We start from the raw sequence: 24,721 nt of genomic DNA on the forward strand, positions 1-24,721 counted from the left end.
ATCGCAGCCATGGAGGGAAGCACTGGGCCCCCGCACAACTCAGGCAGGCTCCGGTGGAGGGGAAAAAAAAATGATCAGGCTTGTCGCTGAGCTTTTTTTTCCTTCCGTGAAGCCTGTGCCGGGCTACCTGCACAGTCTGCCTGCACAGCCCCTGAGCCACACAGAGCCCAGTGCTTCCCTCCATGGTTGTAGATTAGGAAACTTAAACTCCTCAAAGCTGTTTTACTTCACAGCCCCCCAAAGTAATTTGCTGCTTCCCAAAATCATTTAAGGCGCATTATGCCACTGAATGTGCTACAGTGGCTGGAATTAACATGCAATACGCCACTGAATGTGCACACCGCAATGCCATTAAAGTAGTGCAAAAGGCATTTAAACCACTTTAAATCCACTAAAAAGTGTTGTCTACAAACGGCCTGCAGCTGAAGAAAGCAAGAGTGCATGTGTCAAGGCAAGAGAAATGGATATTGTGGTACCATATTTACTTGAATATAAGATGACCCTGATTATAATATGACCCCCCAATAATTAGATTCTATATATGGAAAAGGTATACATTTCATATAATTTTCCAGGTATAAAATCTAATTTTTGGAGATTTGTCTTCCCTCTCTTCCCTCCTCCCACCCTGCCACACTGCTACAGCAGGGAAAATAAATCTGGGGAGTCATGTAGCCCCTTTGCCTTCTGCCCCCTCAGTTTCTTTCCCCTGCAGCCCCTCCTCCCACCTTGCTATAAGATGTCAGACCCTCTCTCTATGAGCACATGGAAATGAGGAATGCATTTGTAAAAACTGACTTTGAAATAAACATAGCTGTAGTAATTTATATATAGTATGCATAGACTTAGTTAATTCAGAACTGATGCAGTTTACCTTTTTTTAAAATGCAAGTTTTAGCTCAGGTACTCCATCAACACACTTTTAAGTAGCACTTTTGCATCTACTTATATATAGAACAAGTAGACACATGATATTCAATACAATGGCAAAAGGCTCATAATTTATCATATAGTTCATTGGGCTGGACTCCAACAGAGTCAATAGCATATCAAACCATTATGACCACACAGCTCAGCACTGCTCAGTATGTGCATGTACTCCAGATACCCCCCCCCCACAAAGGATCCATGTGCTAATTAGCCCTCACGCATGATTGGAACTGAATGTTATTATCATGAACCCTGAGATCCTCCAGTGTATATTCAGATGAGATGCAGGACAATCTGGTCCAGCTTCACCTCATAGAGGGCAAGGCCACTCTAATCATATGCAACAGGCTGAGAGGGGTGTCAAGAGAGGGATTAGGGGTAAACTGTTTGGGGCCCTGTTTGGTAATGTTTGCCAAACATTTAAGGGTGGTGAAGAAACAGAATGATTGGAAATGGGTAAGAAAGGTGCAGCTCGGATGTGGGAATTAAGAGAATCTTAAAATGTATTCAGTGTAGTGGCTTACCATGACTTGAAAAAGGGTCGGTGCTGAGCAAGACTGTGCTTAATGGGCACGACCATATATCTTCTTCAAATGGGCTACACTAACCTGTTCTTGTGGTAGGGTCTCATCATCATGTTTGCCCAGTGTGGGCCATGTGTTATATAGTCATGCTCAATGTTGGCTGCATTTAATCAACTTCATGGTTGGTTTTCATTACTGAGTGCATACTGCCGTTAGCAGCAGTCCTAAAATAGACAATGTATTTAATGATGTTTTCTTGTATGCAAATGTAAGACTGTTTCCCAATGCTGCTAAGGCAGGGATCTTGTCTTGTATTTAAGCAAATGCAGTAATTGAGATGTGAGATGAGGAGAATCTAGGTAAAGTTTTAGCTGTGGGGTTGGACAAAAAAAGACATATCTTAGAGAAGTTATTCAGATGAAATCTGTCATGGTTGGACATAAGTTGGAAGTAGAAATGTAGACAGAGGTCTATGTCAAAGCTACCACCCAGGTTATGGATCTTAGTGACAAGCAGTTTGGTGATGTTGTCCATAGTGATTGAGAAAGGAGGCAGGTGGGAGGGGTTTGGAGGAAGATTAAGAGCTCAGTTTTAGTCATACTGAGCTTGAACAGGCAGCTAGACATCTATTAGGCCATGCCAAACAGACAAGCTGAGATTTTAGTCTGGACAGCAAGAGACAGGTGTGAAGCAGAGAAGTAGATGTATAATTTATCAGCATAGAGAAGGGCATTGAATTTGTGTGTACAGATGAGGTTATCTAGAGTTTGTGCAGAGAAAAAAGAGAAGGAGAGCAAGACAGGGCCTGGGGACCCTTACTGGAAGTAGGAGAGGGAGATAATGAGTGATTGGAGAAGGGGGAGAAAACTGGGAGAGAACAGAGTGCCCAGGGAAGGCAAAATTTCCAGAAGAGGACCATGGTCAAGACATCTGACAGGTCAGGGCGGATGGACTTCTACAAAGAGGCTGTTAGATGCTTTGGGGAAAGTGGCCTCAGTGGAGTGCAAAGAGCTGAATCCAGATTGGAGAGGATCTAGGGTGGACTAGAGGAGAAGGGCTCCAGACAGTAACTGCAAGTATCATATATAATTTGCTCAATGATGAAAATGCGAACAGAGAGAAGGGCAGCTGCTGGAGAGGCAAGTGGAGTTAAAAGTGCAGTTTTTAAAGGCTATGTTCACACTGTGCACTATAGTATAGTACAAAGATACCCTAGTAGCCTCTTAGATAGCCTGAGTCCTAGAAACAGTATATCTGCAGTAGCATGGAGTTCTGCACTGACTGTTTTTTCTTGTTGAGTATGCAGTATACACATATTCTTAATCTTGCTGGTACTGTGTGGGAAAAAGAGCCAGAGGAGAGTGAAAGCTTCTGTAGAGGCATAAAGAAGAGAATGAGATTGGGTGTGAGGGACCACAGAAGATGGGATGGGTTGAGGGTACTGATTGAGTGGCAGGTGTCAGAGGAGAAAAGAGAAACCTCTTAAGTCTGTGACCAGGAGCAAGGTGTAGGAGGGGAACAGAGAAGGGAGGGTGTAACAAAGGGAAGCAAGTAGTGTCACAGCACACTTTTCAGCTTTTTTGGTAAGAAATCCATGAAATCTTGTGTGCAGAGACAAATATAGGTAAGAGGAAGGCAAGGTTTGAGGAGTGAGTCAGAGGTCGTAAAAAAAATGGCTCGGATTGTAGGCATAGGATTCGTTTATCTTGGAAAACAGTAGAGTTTAGCAAGGAAGATGGCAGAACTCAAGGAGCAATGAAGGACGGAAGTGAGACTCATCATGGATTTGCTACCAGGCATACTCTGCAGCACAAAACAATATGTGGACCCTGTGCTGTCCCTTCTCACATTTTCCAGCAAAGGGACATTTGGGGGACAGGAAAGGGAGCAGGCTCCATGCTTTGTGCTATATTTCTATAAGCTGCAGAGCAGCCCAAAGGTAAGTCATGGGGAGGCTGCTGTAAATTGGAACACATTGGGAGCAGTGACAGCACTGTCTAAAACAGACAGAGTCTGGGAGGCACAAAGATAGTTTATAGCTATTTTTCCCCCACCCTCCTCCTGGCCTGCACCTTCTCAGTCATGGGCTGAAAACAGAATCCAGGCCTCTGATGGCTGGTAGCATTTTTACAGATTTTAGCACCTTTAAGACTCTCTCTGAGACGTGGGGAATGTGGGTGGAGGGAGTCTAGCTTTACTGATTTACGTAGCTGCACAGAGTTTCTGATGTGATACCTAGAGGCTGTTTGAGGTTAGTAGCTTGTTAACTTTGATTGGGGAGGTGGTATGTGTGGGATAGAGAAGGAAAAGTTGCAAAGGGAATAGATATAATAAATAAAACATGTTGGGGAGAATCGTTCGGCTGCTGCATGTATTCTCTCTGCTCCTCTCCAATGGATGACTTCATTCCTTCTATTAAGCATTCATTTGTTGTTGGTTTTTTTGTCTTTAAGCATTAGGGTCTGGTGTCCTTGAATCTTAGAAGTGTTCCCTGCAATCTTTCGTTTCATGTTGTGGCTTGTAGCAAAGCCCTGAAGAAATGCTGTGTCCCTAGGCCTGGACATTGGTGACTTCCAAGAACCAAAGCTTGTCCTAGCCTGCCCTGTATTACTGAAAACCCCCAGTAGAGAAATGGTTTAATAATTTAAACAAAATTGCTTTGTATCTGGTGGAACCTGACAGCTGCTCCTACCAGATACAGTGATGTCCCAAGATGGAGGGACCTCTGCTGCAATCACAATGACCACAGCAATAAAAGCTAAAGAGGAGGGCTGGTCAGAGCAACATGATGTACGTGAACATGGGCAGAGGGATCCAGGGAATTATTTTCTCCACGCTAATTCTGACTTGGTAAAGTCACTGTGCTTCCCAGCTACCCATCTGTGAAATGAGGGTGACAGCACTTCTAGTATGTCTCTCCCAGGGCTGGCAAGAGGATTAAACGAGTTAATGATTGTACAGCACGTTCAGAATGTACAAGCTAAGTGCTCTTGCTGGGGATTCCATCCTGGGATAGCCCCTGTTGTGATTATCACAGCAGGTGGGCAGACAGCATGCTGCTACATGGAGATTGGCTCTTTTCTCTCCCCCTGTTTTCTCCGCAGTGACTTTTTAGAAGCTATAAAAAGATGTCATCAAATGAAGTGGTTCAGCTCTGCTGGGAGGTGTTCTGGCACAGCTGATCTGCTTTATTAGGTGAAACAGACATTGCCTGTTCTTGTGCAGAGTTGGGTCCCTGCCTCTCCTGGAAGTGGCAGAGGCCTGATCCTGCAAGATAACACGCAGGCCATGTCTCTGCAAATGGTGGAACCCCAAGGTTTCCGTGCTTGCAGAGACACACCCCAGCACCATGATATGCGTGTCTAGGGAATCCTCTGCCAGGTGATTCCCAGGGTGCACATCTGCAAGCAGGGAACCTGGGGTTCCCACATTTTTACAGGCCCACCCCAAGTTGGGGCACAGCAGTGCAATATACACACCTGGAGAGTCCTTTGCTGGGGGATTCCCTGGACATGCCGCTGCAAATGAGGGATCCCAGGTAGACACTTCTAGGGACAGGGGCCCAATTCTGCATGCCCTAGGAAGGAGAATTCCCAGGGCATGCAGGATCCGGCTCCTGAAGCCCTTAAGTGCCTGCCCAGGGTGACTAGAAAGCATAGGCAGCTCCAGGCTGCCCATGCTTTCCCACCCAAACAGATGTCCACTTCAAAAGGCAGCACGTGCAGTTTTGGGCATTTGTAGCATGACAAGGAGCGTGGATGCCTGTTTGCTTGGCCTTTGTGCCACTAGAAAAATGCTTACAGTGGCACAAAGATAACATCAGTTTCCAGCCAGAGAGAGATGCACAGTATAGTTTTATAGGTAGTTTTGCAGTGGGGAGAGTTACTGACTGGTGCTACTTCTCTTACCATGGGCAGGATTAAAAAGAGATTTTAGAAGGAAGTGCTTTTACATCAGATGAGACTCCCTTGACAGTTGCTTTGTATTCATTGTATGGCTTGAAATGAATGGGAACAGTGAAGTACCAAACTGGTAACAAAAGAAATTGTCATGGGTTGGGCTGAGGGAAGAGGAGAACCTCAAGAAAATTCTGTCTTCCATCACAGCTTCTACAAGCTGCCTGTGTTGTGCTGGTCAGCTGCCCCTTAACTCATCTAAGAACAGGACAAGGCTCTATTCTTACTGATTTCTGCTAAAGTTAGTGAGCGCTATCTAGCATATTGTGTGATTTAGACACTGATCTGGGACTCAGGATACTTGGCTCTTTCCCTAGTTTTGCCACCACCTACTGCAACCTAAGGAAAGTCATTGTCTGTCTTTGCCTCAGTTCCCCTTAAAATAAGATAATGCAAGGGGGTTGTTTGTGCCTTCTGTGAGATTGTCTTTTAATGGGTATATGAGCAAGTATGAGTGTGGGTATATATAACACTGAAACAAATAGAAGCTTCTAAGTAGCAGTGGGGGTGTCTACACGAGATGCTTTACCACACAGCAGACTAATTTGCTGCACAGTAAAGCATCACTGTCTACGCATGCATGGCAATTAGGGTTCAGTAGACTAATTTAGTCTACTACCAGATACAAGTGATATCTGGCAGTACAGTAAAATTACTACAGTTAAACACATGTGTAGATAGTAATGTCAGTATTAGTTTACTTCAGGTCAAATTGAGCCAGAGTATATTCAGCCACACACATTGCATGTGTAGACTTGCCCAGTATATAATAATAAAGATAATTCACAGGAGTACAACCAGCCTTGGAAAATATTAAACCCACAGTCCCAGACTGATTGCTTTTTTTCCCCTGTAGCACAATTGCGAGGCATTGGTTTACACAGAGGAGAAGGTAGCGGCTGAATTTTGACCTTGTATAATCAAAAAACTCCTAGTTTGGGATGATACTTAAAAAAAACCGAACCAACAGTTGCCCTGATTGATGACTCTCTGGTAAGGCTGCAAGTTGAAACTAAGAAATTCTGAATAAAGCATTAACTGCCCTGTACTTGTGGAATGATCCTTTCAGCACTGAGCTCTTGCACTGACCACTGGGGAATGGGTTTGTTGCCCTTCTCACGCCCGTCACGCTAAGAGCTCTGTCAGATCAGAATACATTGCCTCTGCACTTCTCACTTGTCCCTTGACTCTATCTCCAGCACAAGTCTTTTTTCAGATGTTTTCCCCTTTCATTTACATTATTATATCTGGTGCTTCTGGGTGGTAAACAAAAAATAAATAACCTTGTAAATGCTCCTTGTCTTTCAATTTGTTTTATTTTTCATGCGACATGTCGGTGCATTTTTGCCGAGTGTTTTTAATAAGGCATAGTTGATGAAAATAAATTGCTTTGCAGTTCCTGCTGTGGGTGACAGAAATGCTAGGTCTGTAATTTTCTGAAACTGCATTTGAAACTTATGTGAGGAGATCTGCATGCCTGTACATACAAACATCTCTATAAGGTTCCTTCTTACAAATCAGTGTCTTACAGCTGAATTTTGTGGTCCAGGTTCATGGTTATAACTTGCATCTTCTGGGCATATGGAGCTATCAGAAAGTCTCTTTCACTTAGTTGCATAACCAGTTTGGGATTTGCTGTAAGAAAGATTAGGCGAGATCTACCTCTAGCATGAGGAAGACAGCAGAAATTCTAGTCCAGTGTATCTTGCAAGCAAAGTCCTATCCAGTCAAGGGCTCAGGCATCCCAATTCAGTGCTATGCATCAGTTGGAAATAGATGGAACGCCACCCTTTTGGTCCATACCCTAGCATAGCTCTATACTGAAAATATGTTCTCATAGGGATGGCTTACAGTGGCTCTCTACTCACCAGGACCTCCTGCAAGCAAAGGATATTCTGAGCTGGGGAGATGCAAACAAGTTTTTCTCCCTTCATGGCACTGAAAGTGATGGAAAAACAACAGATCAAAAGAGAGAGCCTGGTCCTATATTAACATCTGTTTCTGTGTCACGTGTACAATCCATTGCATTTATCATAGTTTTCATGACAGCTCTACCTACATTCTGGCCAATAATCCATTTCCTTCTGGCCAAGAGCTACTGCAACTTTTCTGAAACCTGCTTCATCAATTAAAGTTTCATTTCCCTTATTTATTTTAATGTAAGAAATTAAATGAAAAATTGGCACAACTTTTGTGATTTTTTTTCTGGCATTTTGATATTTTGCCAAAAATTTGAAGTGCTGAATTTGAAGTGCTGAAAAAGGTGACATTTATTACATTTGCCCTTTGCTTGTTTTCTATTCTACTTGCTCAGCCATCACTACAGTATTAAGCACCTCACAATCTTTTAATGAATTCTCCCTCTAGACATACATCTCTGTCAGGTTGGGATGTACTGTTATCTTCATTTCACACATCTAAATAATTCCCAGAGTCTAAATAATTCAAATGGGGTCAGTGGCAAATCAGGGACAAGGACCCAGAGCTCACAGGTTGAAGGTTAGTAACTGCTCTACACTCTTTACTTTCTTGAGACCTGAAGAAGAACTCATTGCATTTCAAGGACTGTCTCAGTCTGTCCTGACCTTGTAGCTCATCCAATAAAAGGTATTACCTGCAGAATCCTTGTTTCTTGCATATTCCCTGGACAATCATGGAAAGATTGCCAACTATCAGTAAATTTATCAGTAAAAAATCAGGTTAAAATTGCTGTCAGTAAAATCTGTAATAAATCTTCAACCATCAGTAAAAACACTAAGCGGCTGCAACTTGATTGAAGCTCTGACAGGCAGTGCACAGCCACACCACCTGGTTTCTGAGCAGGAGCATATCACCCTGCAAGTAGCACTATCTCAGCTATGTACTGCTGCTGCATCCCACACTGTCTGTAATACTTCTGAGTTACAGGTAGGCTTCTTTAGGGGGTCTGTGTTAGCCAAGGGGAGTGAGGCTGAGAGGAGTAAGCCTGGGGAGTGGGCTGGAAGGGCAGCCTGGTACAGGGGCATCAGGGAATGTGAGCGAGTAGGGGCCTCCTGCCCAGCGGGTTGTGCCAACACAGTGTAAAACCACTGGTGCAGTCAAGCAGCGTTGCCAATCCAAAAACATTCTTTTTTAATGCAGCCCTTTTACTGACCACATCTACATGAGATGTGAGACACTGACTGCAGTAGCCTGACGCTACTGCACAGTAGCTTCACATGACAGAAACAGTGATGCTATGCTACTGTGCAGTAGTCTCAAGCTACTGTACAGTAAGTGTCAGAAAAAAGCTGGTCATCAGTGCTACTGTACAGTAACTCAGGTTACTACAAAGTCATTTATGACTGTGCATTCAGTGTCTCATGTTGATGCAACCACTGACAACCAAATGTTTACATTTTTACTGTGGTTGATGTTAAACCTCTAAATTTGAACCCAACCCTTCTAACTGGGACCTGGAAGCAGAGCAAGGCCTGGCAGAAGAGCTACATTTGCCTTATGTAAAACATATACCAGTAAAAATATGTCAGTAAAAAAGTTTGTCAGTAAAAAGCTTGCAGATTGTGAGTTTAAAAAAAATAATCTTGAGTTGGCAACCCTGCATCCTAGCTATATCACTTCAACACTTCTGATAATTCTTCTATTCCAAGTCTGTTGGTAGCTTCAAAAAACTTAAACCTGAGAAAGGGCACTTGACGACTGAAAGCTTGCTCAGCAGCTCTCTCTAATATACAGCTGGCCCAATAAAAGGTATCACAAAAAATCTCTGCTTCTTATAGACTTTGTGGACCATTGCAACTACAACCATATCCCAACCCTACTACCTTCAAAAATATATTGTTTAAAAAGAGAGGTTACAAAATATGTTTCTCTTTCCATCCAAATTCCCATCCCAAGTTCTGTTCTGAGGTACAGGAAAGGTGATATATAGCCCTGGAGCAAACCTTTCTTTTTCTGTGCTGTGTAAGGCCTACCCTTGTCTTACAAACAGAGGAGTCCAAAAATGACACCCTGAACATTATTAAAACTCTCTAAAACACTTCTTTAAAAGTTTGTCCTCATCTTCATGGTAATACTGATTGTCTCTGACTCAGACCAGTGAAACCTTTGCACAGTACCACAGCATCATTGCTTCATTTAGTCCCCATGCATACAATATACTGTATATGCAAGGATAGCTGTAACACTATGCCATAGCAAAGAATCACAGTAAGTAGAGATGGAAATGGCCTTAGGGTCTCTTGAAAGTCCTGCTGCCGTTGCAGGTTTATTATCTGCCCTATGTTTTATCTGGTCCAGTTTTAAGTGGCTCAGTAGATATGGCATCTGTCACTTCCCTAAAGAAACTATTCCGTGGTCTGATAGAGCTACACTGTTAGGAAACATTTCTATATATTCCCCTGTGCTTGGCTGCATCTCATTACCCGTAGTTCTAATGACACTGAACCACCCCAGACAATTCCTCTCCATTCCTTGCCTTCTTGTATCTTCAAATTCTTGATAATAGCCTGAAGTTATTCTATTCCACTTTTATAGCCTAATTCTAAACCTTATTCATGCTGGGAGCATCTACACGTGCAGTTAATGCAGCTGACGATGTACTCCAGCTCAATTTGAGCCAAAGTAAACTCATCCCAATGTCACTGTCTTCACATAGATTTAAGCACAGTAATTTACTGTGCTGCCAGATTTTGGCACTGGATTTATGACCCAGGTACCTTATTCTGGGTGGACCCAAACCCTCAGACTGACCATGACTTTTTCATTCAATAATAGGCAATGTTATTGATACACAGTGATAGCAGATAGGAATAATGCAGGCAACGAAAACAAAATAACCCCCACGATTCTAAGGCTGTCACAGAAGGAAGGTATACTTGGCCAGCATGTGAGCTTCACCCTTTGGATCTTTCTTGAAAATCAGCAGTCTTGGAAGGCAAGGGCCAATGTGCCCCCTTCCCCACCCCTCCCAGTGGGGCAGGTAAGAGGAGCTGGTGATGCACCCTCTGCCCATGATGGCCTTGGGTTTCCCCTTCTAGAATACTTTGCTGCCCTCCTTTTATATTCTTTTTCCTCCTAATGACTCTTTATCTCCAAGTACAGTTGATTCTGGGTACTGTGGTCATCATACTGTCTACGTTCTTTTCTGTCAGCGTATTCCTTTGTTTCCCAGGCCCATCACATACACACATTTTAATTTGGTCACGTCTTAATTTGGGCATACCCTGGCCTCCTAATTTGGTCTGTCCACCAAAAGTGGAAATCCCAAGTGCTCTGCAGCTGGTCACTGTGACCTGGCTACAACTCAGCAAGCCTATCTTATGTTATGAATTATCAGGGAACAGTATAGTACATGTGTTGAGTTTCCCAGCCTGAGTATCTGTTGGCCTCAGACAGTGTCTGCCTTGAAGGTTGAGAAACTTTGCCACAGACAGGCTTTTAGAAACCAATTAACCCTTGCCAGTCCCCTGGACCATTGTTCTAATGCAGTATCTATTCTACCTAGGAGCCGATTCCTAAAAGCAAATCTCTACATATCATTTTTTAGCCATCACCAGGTACCACTTGTATCTGATGGGACTGTCTGGCAGGACAGTGAATTAGTCTACTACACCCTAATTGACATGAATGTGTAGACAGTGGGCGTGTCTACATGCTCATTAATGCACCATAATTATTGCACATTAAGTTTAGTACCAAGTTAACCATTTTTTGCCTAGCACACTACTGCGCAGTATTATTAGGCTATTGCATAGTTAGCATCTTGTGTAGATGTGCCCAGTGACATTTTACTGTGCAGCCAATTAGTCTGCTACACAGTAAAGTGTCTTGTGTAGATATGCCTGCTGTGTATCTCTTTACACACATGAGTATTCCTCATAAAGTTACTGAGTGAATCAGTGCTGTTCAGCATGTGTGGGTGGAGTTACAGAATCAAGCCATTTACAGGGCACCCAGACTCTATGCATATACGTACATTGTTCTTTTAATCTTTCCTCATAAATCAACCTGCACGTCATTTTTCTGCAGTTCTGTGAATTCTCCCTAATTTTTTGCAGAACTGCAGTCAGTATGTGGGTGGTTTTACCGCAGCTGGTACTATCACTGTCCACCCTGATTTAGTGACCTTATGTCTCTGAATATGCAGCATAACGTTCTGTTAGCTTTTACAGTGGCCATATTATGCATATTCCAACTGCTCCTTCCTATTCTTCTTACCTTCTAGATATTCTCTTACTCCAGGGAATCACTGAGCACATCTATATGTGCTATTAATACAATTGAAAAAACTCTGGTGCAGTTTGCACTGGAGTATATTGCTCCTCTGTTTATACATGCACCTGGGACTGCAGCATGTTGAGCCAAGCTAGAGCAGCCTTTACTGACAAGGGTCTGGGGAGCCAACCTGCCAATCCGGGACTGCTCCAGCCCCACTCAAGGTGCTGCGGAGTGGTTGGCTGGGGCACAAGGGTGCTCCAGTGTGGGACTAGCCAGCAGGCAGCCCCCACACTAAAGCACTCTCATGCCCCAGCCAACCCTGTCAGCATCTACACATGCACTGCAGTGCAGTAAATAACACCACTGCGGAATAGTACTTGTGTTTACAACTACTAAGCTATGGCAGCATTTGTTAGTTTACTGCAACCTATTAGGGCTGCATGTATAGAGGCTGAGACTTTACTGTAGAGCTAATGAGGCAACTCCGCAGTAAATGTCTCATGTAGATGTGCCCACTGAAACTGAATTCAGCCCACTTCTTCAAACCTGCCTAAAAATTACAAGAGTCCAAAAAACCCTTGACTCCTTTTAAATGTTCACAGCTGCTTATTTTCCAAATGCCTTGTTCTACAGATGTAAAAAATTCCTCAGGACTGTGGAAGGGGGGTATGTGTATGTGTGTGTAACAGGAAGTGTGATATTATATATACTAACAAAGACCTGGCTTCATTGTTTTCTAGGTATTTGGTGCTAGAACATGTGTCAGGTGGGGAGCTCTTTGACTATCTTGTAAAAAAAGGAAGATTAACACCAAAAGAAGCCAGAAAGTTCTTCCGACAAATCATCTCTGCTTTAGACTTCTGCCATAGTCATTCAATATGGTGAGTACAGCAGGTTTACAATAGGTGGTGGCCATGACATGGGGCTTTAGTTTCTGGAACTTTTACTTGCTATTAAGTAATTAATGTTGTGGAGCTCTTTGGAGTCCAGAAGTGCTATATTAAATGTTGCTGCTTCCTGGCTCAGTCTGTGAACGCTGCGGGAGATATACACTGATTGGTCATGCAGAAGATTGCCTGTGACTTCCCTTTGGCCCTGATTGTAATATATGTAAAATGACTCATTTCTGATTTCTATTGGGAAGCAAACCAGACGTTCAGTGGTAAGCATGAGGGGAGGGGGCAGCTGCTGTTATAAACATTTGTAGCAAATGCTTTATCCAGGAAAATCAAAGCCCAGGGGGATGTATGGCTTTCTTTCTATGTGTTTGGGTAGCAGATGCCAATAACCAAGAATAATATATGCTGCAGCAGAGGTAGTCCTTGTAGAAACTTGAGACAATACAACAGAATCACTTTATGGCCTCCTCGCATTGTAAGAAACCTGCTGGCATTTGGCAACCTTGTCTAGGCTCCTTCTGGGCATTTGCCTCACTATTGCCTTCAATTTCCTTTCCAGTAGGAAGTAATTTCCTTTATCAGTCCATTATTGATACTTGTTAACTCAGTCGGATGATTTAACGGTTGAGTACAGTTTAACCTGTAACTTTCAGGTGGCATTTTAAATTGAACTAGTTTCCACTTCATCTTTTAAGAAGTTCAGGTAATTTAAATTATACTGAAATTGAGTTGTCACAGCCAGTCTGAATGCAGGGTTTCTGTGCAGTTGCTGACCCATAACTGCACACTTATTTCTCAGTAATGCAATTCTTTGCACTCTGGTTGGCTCAGGGGTTATGATTTACATAAAGACTGCACAGTTGTTTCTCAGTAACCGCATACAGCATGCAGATCCCTCTGTTCTGATAGGATGAGGACCATATTAGACAATGAGAGTACAGAGATTTGCATAATCACTGTGTGTTTATTTCTTCATAATCATGCAGTAATTATCTATATCTCTCTGGTTTTACCAGCTGCTGTCCTCAGAATTCCCTGTCCATCTGCCCATAGTGAGAATGGCCACCCAATTGTCTGACCTGCTCTACCCATCCTTACCTAACCCCCAATAGAAAATACTCAATAATTTCAAATGCAATATGTTACTAGAAGATATGAGCCTTCCTTCATGAGCAAAGGTAGCAACAGGGAAATACCAAGATCATTCTTATGGAAGAGTCTAGTTCAGAGTTTGGTTAACAGTGTTGGTTACAGGCCTGTGGATTGGGAAGTCCTATTGCCAGTTGATATGTACAACTTGATAATCAGCAGAGCCTGGAGTTAGCGGAGGACAAGCAATAAAAACATTAATGCTCTGTGAAAAAAAACAATGAAGTGACTGAGAGACTTCCGTGGGCTTCATTTGCTTTTGGATTAGGTCCTGAAGGTTTTCTTTGTTAGCAAATGACACTAGCAAATAAGTTGTTCTGTGAATTTCAGGTCTTTTGCTTGCAAAAGGATCGTGATTACCTCACATCAAATGAAATTATTCTTCCGCTCTGTTCAGCACTGGTGAGGCATCAGTGCTGAACTGGAGTACTTTGTCCAGTTTTGGGCCCCATACTTCAAGAAAGATGTGGACAGTTTGGAAAGAGTCCAGCTCAAGGCAACAAAATGATAGGGGCCCAGGAGGCAAGACTTAGGACAAAAGACTGAAAGAAATGGCGTTAATCAGCCTGGAGAAGAGACAACTGAAGGGGGATTTGATACCAGTCTTAAGATACCTGAAGGGTGATTGTTGAAAGGATGTAGATGGACTCCTCTGCAACAGGAAAAATGTAGACTGGAGATTAGGAGGAACTTTCTGACTATGCAAGTAGTCAGGCATTGGAGCAGGGTACCTAAAGAAGCTATAAAGTCTTTCAAAAACTTTCAAGAGCAGGTTAGATAGACATGTAGCTGGAATGGTTTAGTCAGGGCTGATCCTGTCTTCAGCAGGGGGCTGGACTAGATGACCTTGTGAGGTCCCTTTCAGCCCAAATTTCCTATGATCATAATTCTTTTTGATCATATACATAAGTATATGTATATCAATACAGAAGTATTTCCATTCTCTGATTGCCAAAATTCAACTCGTAGAGGTTCTTTTTCCAGAAAGCTTTTAAACATATACACTAAGCACTCTGTTTGAATAAGGATGTTTTCCTGAGTCTGTCCAAGATCAGGCTTCAGGTGTTGGCTAATTTACAATGCACAATCTGGAAATATTCTCTATTAGTCTCTTACAATGTATTGTCCCCATGAATATTGCTTCTAGTATACTTGCTCACTTGAATATTTCCAGGCATGTCACAAACAAAAGTGCAGGCACAACCAAAGGTAATTCACTTAAGAATTCAAACTTTTATGTGCAGGCAACTGTCTTCAATATTTTCCTGAATTTGGTGGATGTGCAAGTGTATCTACTAGTCCATAAGGACTATTGTGATGAGTATGGCACACATAGGAAGATGGACAGCCAGCTCCCAGCATCACTGTCTTTAACAAACTGTGCTGAAGGTTTTAGTGAGGCTGTTGGATAAGTATGTACTTCTGCAAGATGAAAAATTTCTAGGGAATTTTCAGGGATTGAGGATCACCTCACCAAAGGTTCACCAAATGCCTGTTTGGATTGTGAGGCAATGTCCTTCTTGTTAAGAAATGAATCTGTTTCCCTAATTTCCTCCCCCACCCCAGCTTTGTGATTTGCTTTCAAGTCAGCCTGAAGTAAGTCATGAGCAACCCCCTCCTCCACCATGTCTATGAGAACCGCGTGTCTCCTGAGACTATGCCAAAGTCTAAACAGTCACCATCAAAGGGTTTTAAGAAATCAGAGTGCGTTTGTGCATGTGTGTAAAATTTAATGTGCTTTCCTACGCAGTGAAGCCTGACCTTGTCCTGTCGTGGGGAAGTGAGATGACAAATTATCTCATCATCCAGGTTATCCAGTTATGACCACACTGAAAAATGAAGGCATCCCTCCTTTGGCTAATGACTAAATGTGGGTGCCTCTGACCCACAGGCAGAATAAATGGTAGCTCTCTGCCCCCCCCACCCCATATCATGTCTCATTTCTTCTACCTTCCCTCCCCTGAAGATACAGAGAAATTCCTAAGGCTCCCAGTTTCTTCTTCATTGTGCTAAGTTCTCCCATCACTGCCTTAAACCCACTGAAGGCCTACAATTCCTGCATCAAAGAATCCGTGATATTTTCCCCATAGTACCCACCAAAGGAAGGGATTGCCTGTGTCTGAGGATGGTTTTCAAACTATCAGCCCAAGCAAGGGATAGAATGGATTTATGATTTGCTTGTGTTTGTCTGAAGGATATGTTACATCAGTAGGAGCTTCCTAGTCTAACTTCTGTTTTTTTTATGGGAACTTAGTGCTATCCGCCTCCCAGTAGCAGTTGTAGCAGAAGCTTTTTTAAAAGAGTGGGCTATGGTAAAGTTCACAGCTACCTCAGTTATAGTCCTCCTTTGAAGGACTGCAGGGACTAGGAATACTAGCTTGCAGGAATTCACAGCTAGACAGGTTTCACAGGCCAGTGGTATGAGCCTTTGTGATATGGGTTGCATTTTTCATACATACATGATGCCCGCTGCCTTAATTTTGGGGTGCCCATCTGGAGTGGAAAGCCTTAAAAAAAAAAAGATGCTGTTCAGTAAGTGCTGGGAGGCATCCAGCCTCTGAAGAACAAGATCATGAAGGTTGTCCCAAGCTGGGGAACCCAAAATCGATAACCTTTTTCGAACATCACAGAGACCAAGTATGGGCAAGCACATTCTAACTTCAGTCTCAGATACAGTCATTATGAGAAAATGGAAGGAGTACTGGCTGTGAAGGAGCTGAAGCTAAATTTGTTCCCAGCACAGTCATTCTAGATAGGATGCCAGGGCAGTGATAGTGACAGAGCTCACAGCTGTGCCACTGCTGGGTTTCCCCAAGAGGAGTCCCCTTGCAGGTAGAAAAAGCAGAGGCTGCAGAGAGAAATGAATCTGGAAATAAATAGAAGAGAACAGCTAAAACACTCCTGATTGGCTGGGCATGACATCACCAACCAAGCTTGTGATTGGGCTGAGTTGTGTTTTGTGTGTGTTGGGATTTTCCTTTGGTCAAGCTCATATTTGGTTCCTCTGTCTTGTGAGCTGACAAATAAAAAGATGATTACAAAAAAAGCCCCATGGCAAACCTTATTAACTTCAGAAATAACAGATAATGCCAATTACTGCATAGGATAGCGGTGACATTGAGAGGAAATTCCCTCTGGTAATGAGGAGCAGTGGCATTATTTTATTTTATTTCCATTTTGGCTGGGTATGATTTTTTTCAGGGAGTGCATGGTGGGGTTAAGGCAGGTTCTCTATGAATATTGATAAATGACAATTACGAGGGCTTCTTCTTTCATCGCCTGAGGCTCTGTCTGCTTGCGTTTGCAGAGTGCTCACGCTAAAGTGCGTGCGTGTGCGTGTAGATGCAAGTGGGTGTATGACATAGAAGGGACTAAGGCAGTGAAAAAGAGCTTTGTTTGGCTTTGCCCTGTGTTCTTCCCACCAATGGGGAGGGGAAAGGGCTGTTATGAAATAATACTTCAGGATTGCAGCAATATCCAAAACTCCCCCAGCATGATGGGATACCACAGCCATTCCCAGAGTACTGCAGCAGTCTTTGATTAAAGGGGAGGGCAAGGAGAGGGAAGAACCTGGGATGTCCTCAAGAAGCAGCGGAGATCAGACAGAGTACTGTGCATCTTTAGGAAAGACCTCGGGCTTGCTCTGGAAAAAAGTATCCGCTTTCTAGCAACAGCAGTTTTGCCCTCCCTTCTCTGTAAAGAGTGCATGACAGTATTCTGTAGGGATTGTCTAGTGAATGCATAGGATTATATGCACTAGGACTGTTGAGCTGTCCTGAGCTGGGCCTTAAGCTGTGAGATTGCCTTAAAAACCGGGAGATCCTTGCTTTCTGGCCTCTGAGCATTTCTAGGCTGTAGGAAACTTCACATGCACAGCTCAAGGGAACCTGAGAGTCCTTAGTAGTCACCTGGCTCCAGGAACTTCAGATTTAAAATACATCTGAATGCAAATAGCTCAAAATAGTGACAGGCTTCTTATATGCAGGGACCCTGAGTGCCCTCACCTAGCACAGCAGCCACAATACCACAGGTACAGCCTGGGAGGGGGTCAGAGGACACCTCATTTGTCTTATCATTCATGGATGCATTCTCACAAAATCAGGTGGTGGTGAAAGAAAGAGACCCCATGAGCCAGATCATGGGTTGCCCTTCCTTGCTTAGTTGTACAGGGACAGATACGCACACAAGAAGCTGCCCCCTCCCACCCAATGAATCTGTCAGAGCAGCACGTGGTGATTGCCCCTCTCCTCCCCACACTTTGGAAATAGGCCTGGACAGACAACAGGGTTTGGGATAACCTGCCGAATTCATAGCTTATGAAGAAAGAAGCCATTATGCTATGGCACTCTACAGCATTGTACTCTCTCCCCCTTCTTCTGTACACACAAGGAGAAATAGAGAGAACAGACACACACGTACACACATACACAAGAATAGTAAAGAGTACACACACACGAGAACAGTAGAAAATACATCCACATGTGCACGCATGCGCGCACGTGCACACACACACACACACACACACAGAGGAACAGTAGAGAGTACATGATGGTACAGTGTAACTGTATGTGAATGATGGAGGAGTTACAGCAGGGTTAAGGTTACGGCACATAATGTTTAACAGGGAGAAAAAAGTGGAATATCTACTGAATGTTTTATTCTGGGGGGAAAGAAGACCTCAAAACTTACTAAATGAAATACAGAGTAGCTTTTAATTTTCTGTGTGTTTTTAGGAGTTGTAGGGGAGTCATACCTTTAAATGTATTTTGGATTAAAAAGGGCTGGATTTTTAAACTGGATCCCTATCATCCTCCTGTTTCTTGGAACCTGCCTACAAGAACACCATACCAAGCTTCTGCAGCAGATAACTGCATGCCTGTTCTTTACACAAATACCACTATTATCATTTTCCATTTGCAAATGTAGGGAAACAGTATATTTTATTCAGTAATCGATTTGAGCTGTGCCAATCTGAAAGTGCAGCTTGGATGTTATGTAACTAGTATTTGCACGTCAGGAACCTCAGTGTACCCATAGCAGTGAATTCACCAAGTGGTACATTAACAATACAATGACTTTGTTTGCTGGGCAGCAACTGATATGTGTACACAACAGTCAACCTGACAAATTCCAGAAGCCTCACTTCCTTTAATGTCGAGATTGATTTTGCCACTGGCAGTATGAAAGAACCACCTTAACCAATGACGACATTTTCTGTGAAGTAGCATCCTGTGTGTTACACACCTGGCAGATTTGCCACATTGAAATGGCCACATTTAATTTAATCCCCATAGTCAAACTCCAGCTTCAAACCTTGGGTTTGCTGCATATCCATCATTTGTTGTGAGGTTATGTGGTTTTTTAATATTTCAACTCCAATATACAAAGTTTCTTTAAAGATTAGGGAAATTCACAAAGGAAAAAAAAGTGCCTAACAATAAACAATAATGCTAGTTAAGGGTTCTGCTTTCATACCATTTTTTCAAATACTGTAAAGCTAAGACAGTGGTTTTCAACTATTTTTCATTTGCGGATCCCTAAAAAATTTTGAACAGAGGTGCGAACCCCTTTGAATTGTAAGTGTTAGTATTCCCATATTTCTGAATGATCATAGTCATTTTTTGCGGACCCCTTAGATATAATCTGCGGACCCCCAAGGGTCCTCATATCACAGGTTGAAAACCACTGAGCTAGGAAATAACCAGTTAAGGACAACAGCCATTCTTCTTTATTTCCCTGTGCCAGTATAAAATGTAGCACACTATTACTGTGCTTCTCACACAAACCTGTATTAACACACAAAGCTTCAGAAACTATCATGGAACTTTAATTTTGACATATGGGCACTCTTCTTTCGTATGACAAAATAAGTATCCATATCTTTGTCTTAGTGCGCTTTGGTGTTTTTGTTGATTCAGGAGCTCTTGGCCGTCAGAGATGTTACCAGGGATCACTACATGGAAGTGACTCTCATTGATCCCCATGCATGTACATGAAGAACAGGCATAACTGGATAAAATTCTATGTCCTGTCTTATGTAGGAGGTCAGATGAGATGGTGTCTTCTAGCTGTAAAATGTGTGAATACGTATTAAAAGTTGTTTTCTTTTTCCCCCTGACGCTAGCAACATCCAGAACTCAGTGACAATGTGATTCAAGTGTTATAGGGCAACATTTATTAATGCCACATCATACTTTTTCATTTTTAAAATACAGATGTGCATTCAAATCTGAAATTACAGTAACTGTTGAGCCATTATCAAATTTCTAGGAGCTATGGAAAATGAGATGAAAGGGATTTTGTGATCATGTAAATAAAAGATGAAGCTTCTCATTATTATTAATTCTTAACAGTAAATTAATTATTTGTAAGCACCATCATTGTGCAAGGCACTTTTAACAGACATATAGTAGGACAATTATTCTATGATCTACCTCCACTGGGAATTTGGGGTCAGTGGGGAAAGCATTGGTCAAGTGGCCCACGCTATGAGTATTACTTATGACCTGCAATTTCTCCAACAAGGAGGTATTGTGGTTTGAAATCTGGGAACTAAAAGAAGTTGTCATAGAAACCAACCTGAATGTTTCAACTAAAAAATTACTTTAAAATGATGGGTCAATACCTTGACTGGTTTAAATTATCATAGCTCCTTTGAATCCAATTTTCCAGTTCAGTCTTTATCCAGATATCTCCTGTCAGCCTTGGGTGACAGCAAGGGTTATAACTTATACCTTGTATTACACATATGTTGTTGCTGCCTGCAGCAGAGATGAGATGATAGTCACACTGTAGGAGAGCAGGCACTCAGAAATGGAATAAGACAGGGAGCTAGGATGATCTGGACAGCATCATCGAGAGTCACCAGTGACTGGGGAGCTGGACAATACATATGCAGGTGCAGATTATTCTCTTCTTCCATCTCCTCTATGTCATAGAGTTGTGGTCTGTTTTCCCAGGAACATCCTTTCAAGCCTCTCACCCTTCTCTCTTTTTCACTGTGCAGGAGTTTTAGAGTCCTTTCTGTGCTGTATGTTTATGTGTGTGTTCACATATGTTCGTGTGTGTTACAATACCTTGCAGTGTCTGCCACTGTGTGCTTTCTTTGTGATTGCTTGGTATGTGACTCTTACTCATACATACTGGGTGCATCCACTGAAGACATTTACTACAGAGCTGCCTAATTAGCCCTTCAGTAAAGTCTCAACATCTACACTTGCAGCCCTATTAGGTCACAGTAAACTAATTAGCTGTGGTGTAGGTTGGTACTTGGAAACACAAGTACTATCCTACAGCGGCATTCTTCAGTGCTCAGCAGTGCACATGTAGATGTTGATGAGTCTTGCCGGGTCATGAAGGTGCTTCAATGTGGAGGCTGCCTGCCAGCTAGGTCAACACTGTAGCACCCTCATGCCCCAGCCAGCCCCTCAGCAGCATGTTGAACCAGGTCATAGCTGCCCTGGGCTGGCAAATTGACCCCCATCCCAGGCTTCTTGCCCAGCTGGGGCTGCTCTGCCTTGGCTCAGTGTGCGGCAGTCCCAGGTGCACATGTAAATGCAATGCCCAGGAGCAATAAACTCTGGTGCAATATGCACCAGAGTTTAGTGCATCACATTAATTCCATGTGTAGATGCTCCCACCATAACCAAAAATCCTGCCTTAATCAGGATCAGGAAGCTGACTGCTTGTTCCTTTGTTTTGGTTGAGGGGCTCTGGACATTAAGCTGTTATCTTGCATGGGACTAACCCAAGCTTCTGCTGAGCTAGGCTGGGCTGCATCTCTTTTGTTTTTATCTTCCCTTTCAGCACTCAACAGTACTCTATGGGGGAATTCGCCCAGCCTGTTCACTAAGGAGGCTGTATTCTTTAATTCGTCTTCCCAGACAGTGTGGAGAAAGCCCTGAGTGCATTTCAGCCCTTTATAACAATGAGAGGGCAAGGAGTCCTCTGTTCACCTGCAGAGCAAGGAGGTGACATTGGTCATGTAAGACACGGAGCTGAGAGATCGGCTGGAAAGGAACCAAATTAAGTTAATTTACTTGGCGATGTTCTATTAAATACCAAATAATTATCACACGTGATAGGGTTTTTGTTTTGTTTTGTTTCATTTTGGCTCAAGAGAATTCTTTATGAATATGAATGTGTTTCACTGTCCAGGCCACTGGGCTCACAGGCAAATTAGAGTAAATATTCCCTGATCCATTTGCTTTTCTCTCTCTTCCTCCTGGGTGCAGGAGGAGCTGGTGATAACAAAGATGGAGAATGCAAATGCAGAGCACATGTCTTGTCCCTAGCAGTATTATAGTCCAGCGTTTCAGCCTCAGGCCTATTCCCTCAACACTGGCTGAGCAACAAAAGTGGAGCTAACCTCAACAGCTGAGAATTGTCCCCAGCCAGCAGGAATTCTCAGCCAGAATAGTGACTGTCTTTTGGCTCATGTGTGCACTGACCAGCACAGTGGAACCAAGGTCACAGAGGGAGCCTCTAAGTGTTATGTTAATACATCAAAAATAGCCATAACAATGACTGGAAGAGCAGGGGGCAGGGAGAGCAAGTCCCTGCTCAATATAGGGGGCATATTTAAAAAGGGATGGGGAATGGACAGAGGAAGAAAGCTCCTCCATGGCAATGCTCAGGCTTGTGGCAGGGCATAGACCAGGACATCAGTCAATGTGTGGCCCTCCCTCCCTCTTGTGCTGAGTGCATCTTGGTATGGGCCATAATCAGGACTGATCATTTCCCTTTATGTTCTTTTGGCTGGGGTTAGGAGCAAAGTGAGACCATTTTATTGTCAGTCAGGATTCCCTTTCATAGGGTTCCCAACCTCTGATTTCCAAAATGGTGATAGCTATGTTGCTCAAAAGAGATGTTTTGGGAGGGCAGATACAGCAGAGGAGATTGGGTTCTTCATCACAATGCATTGCAAGAGCCAACCTGGGCTAGTGGGGGGAGCATAGTGGCCTTCCTCCTTCCCATTCCCCTACCTCCTATTCACTTAGGAAGATGTCACTGCCTATTCTCCAGTGCTATTAATGTTACTGGTGGAAGGCTGTCACCCTCAGGGTCTTAGGAGTGAGACAGGCTTCAGGGTTCACATTGTATGCTGGTTCTGTTGTAAAATGTAACAGGACCAGAAAGACTGGTGGTAACACATAAGTAATACTCAAAGCATGGGCTACTTTACCGGTGCTTTCCCCACTGACTCCATATTCCCAATGGAGGTAGATCACAGAATAATTGTCCAACTATATGCCTATTAGAAGTGCTTTGCACAGTGATGATGCTTACAAATAATTAATTTATTGGTAAGAATTAATAATAATGAGAAGCTTCATTTTTTATTTACATATTCACAAAATCCCTTTCATCTCATTTTCCATAGCTCCTAGAAATTTGATAATGGCTCAATGGTTACTGTGTAGAGGTGTAACAATGTGGTGGGGTGCCAGGGGCAGCTGCCACACGTGGGGGCAGTGACAAGTTCTGGTTGCCATCGCAGTGATGCAGCTGTGACAATAGCCAGTTTGTTCTGTTCCTTCAGAGCTGGCACTCGGGGTAGCTGCCATGGTCACCCCACCCTAGTTACATTTTTGAGGCATTGAGAGACAGTACAGTTTGATGTTTGCTTCTGCTGCATTCATTGTCTTGAAATTCAGAACGCCTCATCATTCATCACAGGAGCTTTTCTTAACAGGGATAAGCCTAGATTTAGGAAACACCCCTGAGATCTCTATTTTTTGGTCACTAACTCATACCAAGTCCCAATCAGTGAGATCCACAGCTGTGACCCTATTCAGGCTCTTCAGTGGTTCATGTAAACTGAGTCGGTGATGTCAGTACAGTTCCTAGAGAAGCCACCTTCCCATCTGGTGTTAATTGGCATCCTTGCTGACCACCTCAGCTCTAAGGCCCATGGCTGAGTGGACCTAGAGAAGGGACTAACCTTGCACGTTAAAGGGCATGTCTACATGAGACCCTTTACTGCACAGCAGACTAATTTGCTGTGCAATCCCCACATGGGTAGGAGAGGCTGCCCCTCTCAGCAAGTACACTTGGTGAGGATGCTGCCTGGTAGCCACATGGGGATCAGAAGGGTTGGGAGAGGTGCCCCTGTTCAGGAGGGATGCTACCTGGAAACCATGTGGGAATCAGGAGGGTCCTGATCCCCATATGGCTGGGAGAGATGTTTCCAGCAGGCAGTATCCCTGCTGGGTGGGGACGCCTGTCCTGGCCACATGGGGATCAGGTTCTGACCTGATCCCCACCTGGCTGTGATGCAGCAGTCCTGGCTGCCAGGGCAGTTCTCCTGGCCATGTGGGGATCAGGATGGTCCTGATCTGCATGTGACAAGGAGACAGCTGCCCCTGCAGCCAGTACAGCTCCCTGCTACATTGGAGCTTAGCCAGGCAGCAGTAGACCTCCTGCTGCCTGGGCTGACTAGGAGCAAAATGCTTCCAGTCAACATCTACATATGTGTAAATACAGGTAGTAAATTTACTACACATTGGCCTATTTTGCTGCACAGTAACTAAGCACACGTTTCTATAGTGACGCTTTATTGGGCAGTAGAACAGTCTACTGCACAGTAAAGCATCTCATGTAGACATGCCATATGATATACAGATATATGAAACAACCATGTCCTTTTTTGTGGGGGCTGCTTCAAAGGGATGTTTAGACTCAAACTTTTCTGTAGATCAGAAATTGAATGTATTGCCAAAGCTATGAAGGAAGCAAAGCTATGAAGGAATTATTGTTTGTGGTAGGGAGGTTCTAGGGAGTGGGGTTTAGTATGGTTTACCAGATTTTAGGGAATGGCCCTAATTTGACTCTGATCAGCAGTATTAGTGTTCCAGGCAGTAAATTAATCACTGCCTTAAATTAATCACTTTCCTGGGTAACATAACAGACAGATTATCACAAAGTAATGCCTCCAACCTCAGTAGCATATCATTAGCTCTGAAAAGCAATCCACTGAGATAAATCTCTGGGGAAGATGACCCCAGAATGGCTTCACTTTCATTTCTAGGTTGACTGTGTGCAAGCAGGAGCAAGTGAATGGAGC

General features: G+C 43.4%; 1 protein-coding gene across 5 annotated transcripts in view; it reads left to right on the top strand.

Moving 5' to 3' along the window:
* Positions 1 to 24,721, top strand: part of BRSK2 (BR serine/threonine kinase 2) — a 488,884-nt gene that overhangs the window by 351,930 nt on the left and 112,233 nt on the right. For all 5 annotated transcript variants that reach the window (XM_019552172.1, XM_019552173.1, XM_019552174.1 and 2 more), the window contains exon 6: positions 12,349 to 12,489. In XM_019552172.1, coding sequence (XP_019407717.1) covers positions 12,349 to 12,489 — 141 coding nt within the window. The remainder of the gene's footprint in view (positions 1 to 12,348; positions 12,490 to 24,721) is intronic.

This window comes from Crocodylus porosus, unplaced genomic scaffold (assembly GCF_001723895.1).
Source record: "Crocodylus porosus isolate Cpor-Errol unplaced genomic scaffold, CroPor_comp1, whole genome shotgun sequence".
NCBI lineage: Eukaryota > Metazoa > Chordata > Crocodylia > Crocodylidae > Crocodylus > Crocodylus porosus.